The 12,315-nt window shown below is 51.7% G+C and overlaps 1 protein-coding gene across 3 annotated transcripts in view; it reads left to right on the top strand.

Annotated features, from left to right (window-relative positions):
* The window catches only part of Insr (insulin receptor), a 120,404-nt gene that overhangs the window by 76,250 nt on the left and 31,839 nt on the right, over positions 1–12,315 (top strand). For all 3 annotated transcript variants that reach the window (XM_048812880.1, XM_048812873.1, XM_048812867.1), the window contains exons 3-7: positions 1,619–1,940; positions 6,705–6,853; positions 8,140–8,284; positions 9,200–9,414; positions 10,631–10,757. In XM_048812880.1, coding sequence (XP_048668837.1) covers positions 1,619–1,940; positions 6,705–6,853; positions 8,140–8,284; positions 9,200–9,414; positions 10,631–10,757 — 958 coding nt within the window. The remainder of the gene's footprint in view (positions 1–1,618; positions 1,941–6,704; positions 6,854–8,139; positions 8,285–9,199; positions 9,415–10,630; positions 10,758–12,315) is intronic.

The raw sequence follows: 12,315 nt of genomic DNA, 5'->3' as shown, positions 1-12,315 counted from the left end.
GGAGTCCACCCTCAGGAGGTCCCTAGAGTTGGCAGATTGACACAGATGGAAAGTGGAACTGTGGTGCCAGGCTGGGCAAGGGCTGGGGAGTTTGACAGGGGCAGAGTTTCAGTTTCAGCTTGGGCAGATGTGACAGTCCTGGAGGTGGGTAGTGGTGACCCCCATTGCACAGTGATGTCCTTAATGCCCCCAGACTGCAGACTTCAAACGGTCAAGATGCCAAATTTATGCTACGTGTGTTTTAGCAAGTTTGCACTTGCTGCATCCATAGCACGGAGGGGCAGTGGCTGCTGTGCTGGTCAGCACAGAGAAGGACCATTTCCATCATCCCTGACGGTTCAGCTGGACAGTGCCGCTCGGGGTGGAGGGACCTCAGGGATGCTCCTGTTCCCTGGGTCTGGCTGGTGGGAAAGTTCGCTGTAGTAATTACAGAGCCTGATTTTGGATGAATAACAGCCCCTGGCTTCCAAGCCATGTTTAGACGGTGCTGGGAGCATGGGAGGGCAACACCTTGGAGAAGAGGCCAGGCCTGTGGCCAAGGGCCGTCTGGCTTCTGTGAAGCTGTCGGGAGCCTGGGAAGGGGGTGCCCAGGACAGATGCCAAGGGGCTGAAGTTGAGAGGTAACCAGGCAGCCATGAGTAGAGGGGTCCTGGGAGAAAGGGCAGGTGTGACCAGCGGTGGAGGAAGCTGGGTGGAGGCCAGCCTTGGGTTCAGTAGCTTCCAACAAGAAGGTTCCTCCAGCCACGTCTGCAGACAGGCTCCCCACTCACCTGCAGGGCTTCTCCTTCCTATTGGATCATATCTCCCTTCCATCCTCTGTCCACCCGTTCACACGTTCCTGTGTTTAAGCAACATGCCTCCTTCAGCCGACTTTGTGCTTCCACAGGCAGGGGCTGTGAGAACCCCCCAGCCCCCTGCAGGGGCCGCAGCAACTACATCAGCTTAAGCAAATGTTTGCAAAAGAAATTTTTTTTTTTGGGGGGGGGCGCGGCACTTAACCCTGTGCCTTCAGTTTCCCCATCTGTGAGTGGAAAACATGAAGATAACGTATCCACTTCACAGTTGGGGTGAATCTGGCTCTCTAGAGCCAATGGTGGTATTCTCAGGAAATTTGCTAGCCATTTGTTAAACTCAGGCATTATTAAAAATTGTGTAAGACTATGATCAAATTATGCCAAACACCAGGTAATAAGTTCTCACACTTCACACTTCCTAGTTCTGCATGTTTCTGTTATTGGTGCCTTTGACGTTATTTGCTACTTTGTATCTTTGATAGATATAGATTGCACCTACAGTTGGACATTCTGTTTAATGGAATGCTACCACACACATCTTGCCAACTCTCTTCCGTGGCTTCTTGTGGGTGACCTCAGTGGACCCTAGAAATTGGCAGATGTTGGGGTCTCCCTGCCCCCTGCCCTGTGTGGTGTTGGTATTCCAGGCTCGGCACTGGTTCTGAAGCTTCAGTGGGTTCATCGATGGGCCTGGCACGCGGCGGGAGTGTGGAGCTGTGGCTGTTTTGTTATTTTGCTTGGCTCCCACTCCAGGGCCATAGCTGCTGCACGTGCAGACAAAATGGGCACATCAGTGACCAGCTGTGCTCTCTCCCCCTCTCCAGTTTGCCCGACCATCTGTAAGTCGCACGGCTGTACCGCCGAAGGGCTCTGCTGCCACAGCGAATGCTTGGGCAACTGTTCCGAGCCCGATGATCCCACCAAGTGTGTTGCCTGCCGCAACTTCTACCTGGACGGCAGGTGCGTGGAGACCTGCCCGCCCCCCTACTACCACTTCCAGGACTGGCGCTGCGTGAACTTCAGCTTCTGCCAGGATCTGCACAACAGATGCAAGAACTCCCGCCGCCCGGGCTGCCACCAGTACGTCATCCACAACAACAAATGCATCCCCGAATGTCCTTCGGGCTACACCATGAACTCCAGCAAGTGAGTCTTCCGTGGGGTGGAGGAGGAGGGCCCCGAGGGGAAGGAGCATGGGCTGCTGATCACGCCCAACACTGTCAGCCATGGGTAGAATTGGTGCTGATGGTTTGCCTGTTCACACTGTATGCAAAACCAGAGCTTCTTGGCCCCGAGCGAGGTTGCTGCTGTGGAGTGCTCTGCCCAGGGATACGCTTGGGTCTCTAGGTGACATTTTTTCCCCTGTTTGGGTCCTGGGCTCTGGTGCAGGAGTGAGCAAACATTTTCTCTAAAGGACTAGTATCTCCAGGTCTCACACCCCATTCTTTCGCTAGCAAGGAACATGAGGGTAGATGTCCTTCCTTTCCCCTGGGACCCTCCAAGGTCCTCCCTGAGGTGGTTGCCTCCTTGTTAAGCCAAGGATGTGACTGAGGCTTTCCATGTCTCCCTACGTGAAGCTGACAGTGATGGTGTCAGCCCATGATGTCCCCAGGAGGAAGAGACCTGCTTCTGCTGCATTCCTAGGCCTTTGTCCTTGGAAGGAGAGTGCGAACCATTTCCTACAGTTTGGGTGGGAAACAGCAGGGCTTTCTCTCTGGCCTCAAGCCAAATTTTCTACACATGCCATAGGTTTGTGATCATGTCTTTAGTTTCTAAGAAGAGAGATTTCAGTGTCTGGGGTCATAACCACGCTTTAAAAATCTGTTTCCTGGTTTTTGTGTTGAGGGTTTAAAAAAAAAAAAACTTCACCACAAAACAACAGAAAAACAAATCAGAAACAGACGCATGTCGGGTGGCCTCGGGCTGACCTGCTTACGTAAAAAATCTTACTCTTCAGACTTGAGAATTAGCCAAGCGAGAGTGTTCTGGTGGGAAATTTTATTTCCCTGAGTGGAGAGGGCAGGAAGGAAAACAATCTTTATTTCAGTTCTTATGAACCTTTCTTTAGTGTTTATGAAACCTGAAAGTACAACATGTTTTGTGTTATTCATTTTTGATTCATTAAAAAAAAAGTCAAGTGGTCTTGTTGACTGAAAATAACCCTTTATGTCACCTTTGCTTACTGGATGGAACTTATTTTTTCCTGGTCAGTTTAACAGTAAGGCTGGGAAAATGATCATATTCCTTTTGATTCATTTCTCTCCCCCTCCCTCCCAATTTGAATAGAGACAGGGTTTTAATGACTTAGGGGGAGATGTTTGTTTAAAAGACATCAGCTTTAAGCTGGGCACGGTGGTGCATACCTGTAATCCCCGTGGCTCGGGAGGCTGAGGCAGGAGTATCTTAAGTTCAAAGCCAACCTCAGCAAAAGCAAGGTGCTAAGCAACTCAGTGAGACCCTGTCTCTAAATAAAATACAAAGTAGGGCTGGGGATGAGGCTCAGTGGTTGAGTGCCTCTGGGTTCAATCCTTGGTACCCTCAGCCCCCAAAACGAAATAAAAGATAATTGGCTTTAAATAAAGGCATTTCCCCCTCACTGTATTGAAGGCCTGAGAAATACAGCAACTTCTTTTGATACTCTCATTAAAGGTGTGTTAAAACTTAGAACAAACCCCCAAAAGCACCAGGGCGTGGCTTAGTGGTCAGCGCTGGCCTAGCAGGTGGGAGGCCCTGGGCTCTATCCTAGCACCACCCAGAAGAAGCAAACAAAAGCCACCTCTCTAAGAAACGGCCAGCATCTCCCTGGGGAGGTGACAGCTGGGGCCAAGCGAGGGCTTCCCATAAAAGTACTGCATCATTTTACTTTGTAGTTAAAAGCTTCAGAAATATTTTTTATTTTATTTTATGGAGGCCTTTGTAGTACTATTGTGTTTTCTAATGTGGTTTGATATCAAGGAGGACCAGATATGTTTTTCCCCATTCTGGGTGGCTTATCTGGGATGCAGTTCTTGGTGTATTTGAAGCAGGGTTCTGGGAAGTCCCATCAATTGATCAAAATGCATCCCATCTGTGGTCACCCAGAGTGCCGGTGGATCAGCAGGCTGCGCCTTCCTGAGATAAGGGGAACCAGAAACTTGGTGTGTGTGTGGGTGTCTGTTGGGAAGAGGGGGGGTTACCCCCAGTCCTCGACTGTCTCCCACCCCGCTCGCCCCTGCTCATCAGATCCCTGCCCAACTCCATCCGAGTCTCCCTCGTGTCTGCACCAAACACCTGGAACGTCCTCTTTGGTCACCATCCTGCTTCAGTTACACATCGTGGCCCAAGTGACCTTTTTCCTTCTCTGCCGTGCTGGGGAAGGAACCCAGGACCTCGCACGTCCTAGGCCAGGGCTCTGCCACTGAGCTGCACCACCCCAGCCCTGTGGGAGCTCTAAACACCAGCCACCTGATCATGCCTGGAGCCCCCAGGGTCTCACCCCTCCGATGTGCACCTCCAAGGCCCCTCAGGTTCCCAGAGGCTCCATCCCTGCTGCCTCCCTCCTGCTGTAGCCTTGGGACTTCCCTCCAGCCTTTCCGTCCCCCTTCTTTCCTCTGCCTCAGCACCAGCTGCTCTCTCCTAGAATGCCTCGTCCCTCAGTCCCTGGATGAGGGACTCTTCCGTCCTGCAAGTTGTAACTTAGAAGTCACCTGCATGGAGAATGAGTCGGTCCCTCAGTCCCTGGATGAGGGACTCCTGTCCATCCTGCAGGTCTGAAGTCACCTGCACAGAGGACACATCTCCTACTTGTGGCACCTGTTTCTTAACTCGTTTCACAGCATGTTTCACTAGCTGATATTTCTGTTGTCCCCCCTGGGTCATGAGCTTTGTGACATCCGTCAGCTTTTGCTGTGTGAGGAGTCACCCACGGTGCCTCCTGGTGTAAGGCGACTCTGCATTCTGAGGTTTTGTTTGTTGCCTGCAGCTTAGTTTGGCCAGGGCTGGTTGGTGGTGGCTGTATGGTTTAGGATCACTTCTCTCGGTCACCTGGGGCCCCTCTCCATGAGATCTTTCACCCCAGTAGCCAAGAAAAACAGGCCCCAAACTCAAAGAGCTCTTTAAGCCTCCACGTGCATCACATTTGCTAATATCTCAGTGGCCTCAGAGAGTCACACGGTCCAGCCAAGATTCCACAGGTGCAGAACAGCCCTTCCTGGTGGGAGAGGCCGCAAGAACAGCAAAGAACTTGTGGCCACTCGTCATTTCCCACTAGGGTAGCAGGGAGCTGGGGTTGGCGACAGGCCAGAGAGTGAATATGTCCTCCACTGCAGTGACTCAGTGTGGGCTCCACAGTCAACAGCAGGCTGAGGAGCTTCGTAACCAAGGGGCGTGGCTGTGCTCAGTAGAATGGTATTTGAAAAAGCAGGTGGCCAGCTGGACCTGGCCTGTGGGCCATGGTTTGCCAGCCCTGGGCTCAGAGCCCTGCCTGTCACATAGGTGTAGAGACAATGAAAGAACTCAAACATTTGGTCGTGGCTGTGTTTGCAGCCCAGCTGCTCTGACCATCTGGGGCTACTGCACACAATTCGACATTGACCACCTGTGGTCAGCACCAGACTCTATGGGCTTAAGCCTCCATCCCCCACAAGACGGCTGTTACTTCGGATACCAACTTTGTGTACTCGGGGGTCCTCAGAACACCCACACTGCTGACAACTGGCTGTAGGTTGGGGGTCTCTCACAAATGCTTTGGGTTTGGTGATTCATTAGCAGGACTCAGAGCTGACATAAGCCCTCGGGTGCAGTTGCACCACAAGGGACACCCAGGGGAGGTCTGGGAGAGGCGGACGCAGGGCAACCCAACTTTTGCCCTGTGGACTCGGAGCCTGCTACCTTCTGGCACATCCATGTGACTGGCACCATCCAGGGAACTCCACTCAGCTCTGATGCCTAATGGGGACTCCATCTGTAGGCACGACTGAACTTCACCTTCAGCCCCTCCCTGGAGGTGGGGCCGCTGGAAGCTCCAACCCTCTATTCATGGGGTTGGTGCACCAGTGACCGGTTCCCGTCCTGAAGGTATCTAGGTGCTGCCACAAGTCCCCTTCACACTTCCAACACTCCTGACAAAGACTACAAGATTGAGCGTCCTTGTCCGGCATGCTGGCAATGCAGTGTTTTGGATTTTTTGCACATGTATGACAAGTTGCTACACTTCATTGATCATAACAAGCAAAAAGCCTGAACATGTGCTATATAGATGCAGTTTTTTTCTGAATAGTTTTTGTCTTTGGGTGGTTGAATCCATAGGAGTGAGACCCATGGATATGGAGGGAGAACTGTACTTTTTTTTTTTTTTCTTAAATACTAAAGTCTGAAGATCCGCATCCATCGAGATGTGTAAATAATCACTTATTTGTGGATTTTTATTCTAGTAATATCAGAGCATAAATGACAATTTTTGTTTTCTGTGTTTTTCGTGCTCTATGTGGTCTCTTTATTTTACTCATGAGGAAACAGACTTTGAGACTGTAACTGTTGGGAACATGGTGGTTTTGTGTGACAGAACCCAAAACTTACACTGGCGTAAGCAAGATTGCAGGAGTTTATTGGTGCCTGTAGCCAGAAAGTGTCTCACTTCGGGTGGTGGTTTTTACCTGAGGATAATTGTTGCCCTCCCACATGGGGACATTGTGGATTGACACAGCTTGAGGAAGGGATGCTCTTGGCGTTGAATGAGTGGAGCCCAGAGATGCTGCTCAGAGCCTGTAATGCGCAGGACATCTGGCTCAGTGCTCCTGCCGAGGTCAGGAACGCTGCTTAGGGTAACCGCATAAGTGTGTCACTGGGTCCCTTTGGAGCCTGTGGTCTGCTGTGTCAGGTAGGGGGAGCCCTGTGTGCCCTGACCCTTCTTTCTCTCTGTTCCAACCTCAGCTTGATGTGTACCCCATGCCTGGGCCCCTGTCCCAAGGTCTGTCACCTCCTAGAAGGCGAGAAGACCATCGACTCGGTGACGTCGGCCCAGGAGCTCCGAGGCTGCACCGTGGTCAACGGGAGCCTGATCATCAACATCCGCGGGGGCAGTGAGTGCTCTGGGGGTGGGCTGCTCCCTGTGAGCTGTGGAAGCGGCTTTGTTCCTAAGGTCATCTAGGAGCACCCTTCAATGGCTCTGTCATCAGCAGTAGTATGCCATTAGTCTGCCTCAAAATTCGAACAGCCCAGGGCCTGGCCCCATCTACTCTGAAATTCTCATCTTCCAATTAAGAGTTGGGGCATCAGGAATCTGCATTTTTAACAAGTCTGCCTTATTGTAGAGAGCAGACCATGTTTCCAGAAACACTCTCGTCCCCTGTGCGTTCATTTATCCAGAAAACACTGATTGAATAATGACAGCCAACAAGGCAAACGCTTGGCCAGGCTGGATTTAAAAGAATAAGCTCAGCTTTGGGGCCGTGACGGCCAGCAAAACAGGTAGAGGATGCAGTAAGAGATAGTAATTTTCTCCTATGAAGGGCCAGGTAGTGAAGATGGGAGTCCTTTAGCATGCGAGGATTGATTAGCATGAGACTTTGACACTGTAACTGTTGGGAACATGGTGGTTTTGTGTGACAGAACCCAAAACTTAAACTGGCTTAAGCAAGATTAAAGGACTCCCATGAATTCCCACATCCATAGATGCTCAAGTTCCTGTTTGCACAGACCTTACACGCAGCCTCCCGTAGACTTTGAATCATGCCCAGAGACTGGTCATACCTATATGATGTACATGCCGTGAGGGTAGTTGACATGCTGTGTTGTCTATGGAGTAACGACAAGAACAACATCTCTACATGTTCAGTGTAGATGAATTCCACCCCCCTTAGCCCCCCAATTTTTTCTGAGCTTCAGTTGCTTGAGCCCATGGGTTTGGAGCCCATGGATGCCAGGGGCTGACTGTATTTAGCTATGTGGGCCTCATAATCTCCATCATAACATCTCGGCTCTGTGCTTTTAAGTATGAAAACAGTCGTCCATGCAGGTTAACCAGTGGGCAGAGCTCTGTTCCAATAAATCTTTATCTATAAAACAGTGTCCTTTGCCAACCTCTGAAACAGAGAAGAGAGCAGGTTGCTATTTTAAGAAGTTTCTGGTCTAGGGAAGAAAGCTTAGAGAGGGTGGTGGGAGAAGCCAGGCAGATGCTGGGGTAATATTCCCAGGCGAGGGGGTGGCCAGCACCAGGTCACGAGGCTGGGGTATGCTTGGCTGATTGGGGAGCAGCAAGACGGGTTTGTGTGAAGAAGTCTGGAGACCCCTGGGCAGTGGGCTCCTCTTTAGGGGAGATGAAAGGACTTCTACAGAGCTCACAGCACTCTCCCTCCCTCCCCCCCAGACAATCTGGCGGCTGAGCTGGAGGCCAACCTCGGCCTCATTGAAGAAATTTCAGGATATCTCAAAATCCGCCGATCCTACGCTCTGGTGTCCCTCTCCTTCTTCCGGAAGTTGCGTCTGATTCGAGGAGAGACGCTGGAGATCGGGTAGGTGGGCCGCTTCTGGGTGCGGCCATCACTAACACCTTTGTGCTGCAGCTCTGGTGTTTCCTGTGGATGGTCCAGTGCCTCCCGGCTAGGCTTTCCCAGGCTGGAGCCCTGCTGTCCAGCGGAACCCAGTACAGGTCCCACCCGGGACTTACATGTCCCAGTAGCTGCACTTTAAAAACTTGAAAAGAAACAGGTGAGATTGATTTTCCTACCCATTATATCCAAAAGGTTATTTCAACATGGAATTAATTTAAAAAGGAATTCTCCAGAAGATGCCGTACACCTGTTTTCTTGTGCTGAGTCTTTGAGACGTGCTTTCCCCCTCCAGGACAGTTTGGGATGGCCCCCATCCAGGCGCTCAGTAGCCACGTGACACAGGCTGATGGCTTCTGAATGACAGTGCGGGTCTCGACGTTCCCCCTTTCCCACCCGTCACCTGCTGGTGGCCACTGGTTTTCTAAAGCTCAGATCTAACCAGGTCACAGAGCTGACGGAGAGTAAAACCTTGAAGGACCCCGCTCCCTGTGGAGGAAGTCCGTGTTCCTGGATTGGTGTGGCCTGCAGTGCACTGGGGGCCGGGCCCGCTGGGCTTCCCCTGGGGCCGAGCGGCCTTCTTTGGTTTTCCCAGCTCTGACACCTCTTTCTCAGTCTCTCTTCCCTGCGAACCCAGTCTCCGTCCAGCCATGGTCTCACCTCCCCTTCCCTAGGGCAGAGCTCAGACTCCTTCCTGGCCACAGAAATGAACCGGCTTCCCCGTTCTCCTTATCCGATAAATATTCCCGGAGTCTGCCCCCGGAAGTGGTTGGCACCGAGGTTGTAGCACGGGATGAGATCGACCCCCGGCCCAGCACTGCCCTCTCAGAGCTGAGCAGGAGATGCCGCCAGGTGACCGGGACATGTGTGTTCCTGCAGGAATTACTCTTTCTACGCCTTGGACAACCAGAACCTGAGGCAGCTCTGGGACTGGAGCAAGCACAACCTCACCATCACTCAGGGGAAACTCTTCTTCCACTATAATCCCAAACTCTGCCTGTCGGAAATTCACAAGATGGAAGAAGTCTCTGGAACCAAGGGGCGCCAGGAGAGGAATGACATTGCCCTGAAGACCAACGGGGACCAGGCATCTTGTAAGTTGTGCTGCTCTGGCGCTCCGGGCCTGTGGCCCAGGTGATGTGGCTGTCCTTCCTTGGCCACTGCACTGGCCTGCAGGAGGCGCCACTATGTCCTGGTGAGTGCGACTTGCCGTGTGACAGGCGGGTTCGGCACCGCTCTTCTCTGCGTCTGGTGCTGGGAGATGCTGCAAAGGCTGCATGAATGAATGAGTGGCACCTTCTTGTGTAAGTGTCAGACTTGGTGCTGATGCCGAGGCTCCCGAGTGGACAGCATGCCCGTTCCCACCCGCGTCCTCTGGGAAACAAACATCGAGACAGAGCTGGGAGGGTGGGAAGGGTGCTGAGAGTAATGCCCGTGAAATAGAAAGGGGAGAAGGAGGAGAAGCAGGCAGGAAGGGCCTCTGACAACAGTGTGGCTCTCACCTGTGAGCAGAGAGGGAAGACGGAGGACGGGGTCAGGAGAGCCTCTGTGCAGCCCCGGGGAGTGGAGGCAGCGGTCGTCCAAAGTCTTGCATGGCACCGGGAGGATCAGACCGTTGCCCAGCTCAGCTGTGGTGGAGGCTGACCGGGGAGAGCCCAGCCAGGCAGGAGGGTGTGGTGGGTGCTGTCTTTGCAGCTGCTGCGGCTGGAGGCTGTCCCTGGTCCTGTTGGGGAATTGGCCCCTTGAGGCAGGACGCTGTTCTGCGAGGGTTAGGTTGGGGTGGAGGGCAGGAGGGAGATTGCATCCCAGGCCCAGGGAATGACTCAGCTGGGTCTTTCCGAGGTTTATTGGTCCCCAGTCTGTCAAAGTCATTTGGCGTGTGTCTTTGTGCCCGGGAAGGAGCATCCTCTCCCATGTCAGCTTGCAAGTCCATGAGCAAGGCAACATTGTATCCAGACAAATGCTACTTCTGCCAAGTCCTTGTCTAGATAGCCATGGGCTGGTTGTCCTCACATGGACACAGGCTGGGGATACCCAGTTGTCACCCTTATTCAGCTTTGTCTGCTCGATTAATTGGTTGGCATGAAGAGCCACGTTGCACAACCTGCGCTTGGCTTCCAGTGCCTCCCCAATTCACCCTCAGCAAGACCCGTGCTCTGCTCTGCTGCTGCAGGGACCAGACCCGTTTGGGGAACAGCATGTGGACATCTCCCTCTGGCAGCCCTCCGGGAAGTGTGGGGTCCCAAGCTTCAACCTGACACTATTCCCTACTGAAGTAGCTTGATTTTTTTTTTTTTTTGACTTTTCCAGGTGAAAATGAATTACTTAAATTTTCTTTCATTAAGACATCTTTTGACAAGATCTTGCTGAAATGGGAGCCGTACTGGCCTCCTGACTTCCGGGACCTCTTAGGATTTATGCTCTTCTACAAAGAGGCGTAAGTAGTAAGGCTAAAGAGTTGTGGAGTGGGGTGGAGATGGGGCTAGATCTGCCCCAGGGTGTTCTTCTCTGTGCCCCACTTTCTCCTTGTAGAATAAATACCTTAGGTACCTTTTATTTAAAAAAAAATGATTTTTTTTTTTTTGGTAACAGGGATTGAACTCGGGGGCACTCGACAACTGAGCCACATCCCCAGCCCTATTTTGTATTTTATTTAGAAACGGGGGTCTCACTGAGTCGCTTAGTGCCTCGCTTTTGCTGAGGCTGGCCTTACATGTGTGATCCTCCTGCGCCGCTAGGATTACAAGAGTATGTCACGCACCTGGCCTTAGGTTCCTTTTAACCACCTTACTAGTTGATGGCATACAAAGTCAATAACACCCCCTTTTGTCAAAAGTAAAATTGAAAGTACAAAGTTTTTCTTTGGTCTGGACTTTTTTTCTCTCTTTTGAGACAACCGTGCTGTGTTATCCGGGCTGGCATCAAATCCCTGGATTCAAGAGAGTAGCTAAGACTAAGGTATGGCAGGGGATCTGCACTCTTCCATTTGCCTGTTTGCTGTACCCAGGAGTGCAGTCTGCAGAATAGGTTTTCAATTTTTTTCCCCAAGAAATTTTTTTATTGTGGCAAAATGGATATCACAAAAATGTACCCTTGTTTAAAAGTACAGTTCTGTGGCATCGAGTATATCCAGAGTTGTACAGCGGTCACCCACCTCCATTTCCAGAAAGCTTCTGTCCTCAGAAGCAGAAATTCTGAACACATTAAACCACGTGTAGTATTTTTTAGCATGTGATTGGGCTGGGACTTTTTTCCTTTTGTTTTGGTACCAGGGATAGAAATGCTGAGCCACATCCTCAGCCTTATTTATTTACTTATTTGGAGACACTAAGTTGCCAAGGCTGGCCTCAAACTTGCAATCCTCCTGCCTCAGCCTCCTGTACTGCTGCATTGTAGGCGTGAGCCACTGTCCCTGACTTAGGCTAGGAGTTTAAGGGAGGCAGCAGAGGTGGCCCTAGGAGTCATAGTAATCAACATTCCACATGTCAAGAGGTGTCACATGCCAGTCAAGAACTCCCAGGTGTTCTGTTATATAACATCAGTGATTCATGGGCCAGTTGCTGCTGTTACGGATGTCCCTCCTCTTGGGATGTGACTATGTCCTGATAACCTGAGTTGAAAATATTGTCCGCCCAAGGGCAGCGGCCACACCTAACTGCCCAGACACCCTAGCTCTGCAGCAGGCACACTGCAGTGCTTGGGCTCTTCACCTTTGCGAGCTGCCTGGACTCACCAGTTATCACACTGTGGGTCGCTAGCCCCGGAGATCAGAATTCAGATCTAAAGGAAGTCCACACCATCTTTGCACCATCAGAAAGTTGAAGATGGTGAGTGGGACCTCGGGCTGTCATTGTGGTCACTGAGATGTCAGGGCTGGGGGCTCCTTGCTCCTTGGCTGCTGTCATTTCTCCTTGTGGCAGAGGGTTGTTAGGTGAGAAAGCAGCAGCGCCCCAGGGCTGGAAGCCCCCCCCCAGCCCCGCCGGCCGCTGCTGAGA

Source organism: Marmota marmota, unplaced genomic scaffold (genome assembly GCF_001458135.2).
Source record: "Marmota marmota marmota unplaced genomic scaffold, marMar, whole genome shotgun sequence".
NCBI classification, from domain to species: Eukaryota; Metazoa; Chordata; class Mammalia; order Rodentia; family Sciuridae; genus Marmota; species Marmota marmota.
This window is presented reverse-complemented; position numbering and strand designations above follow the sequence as displayed.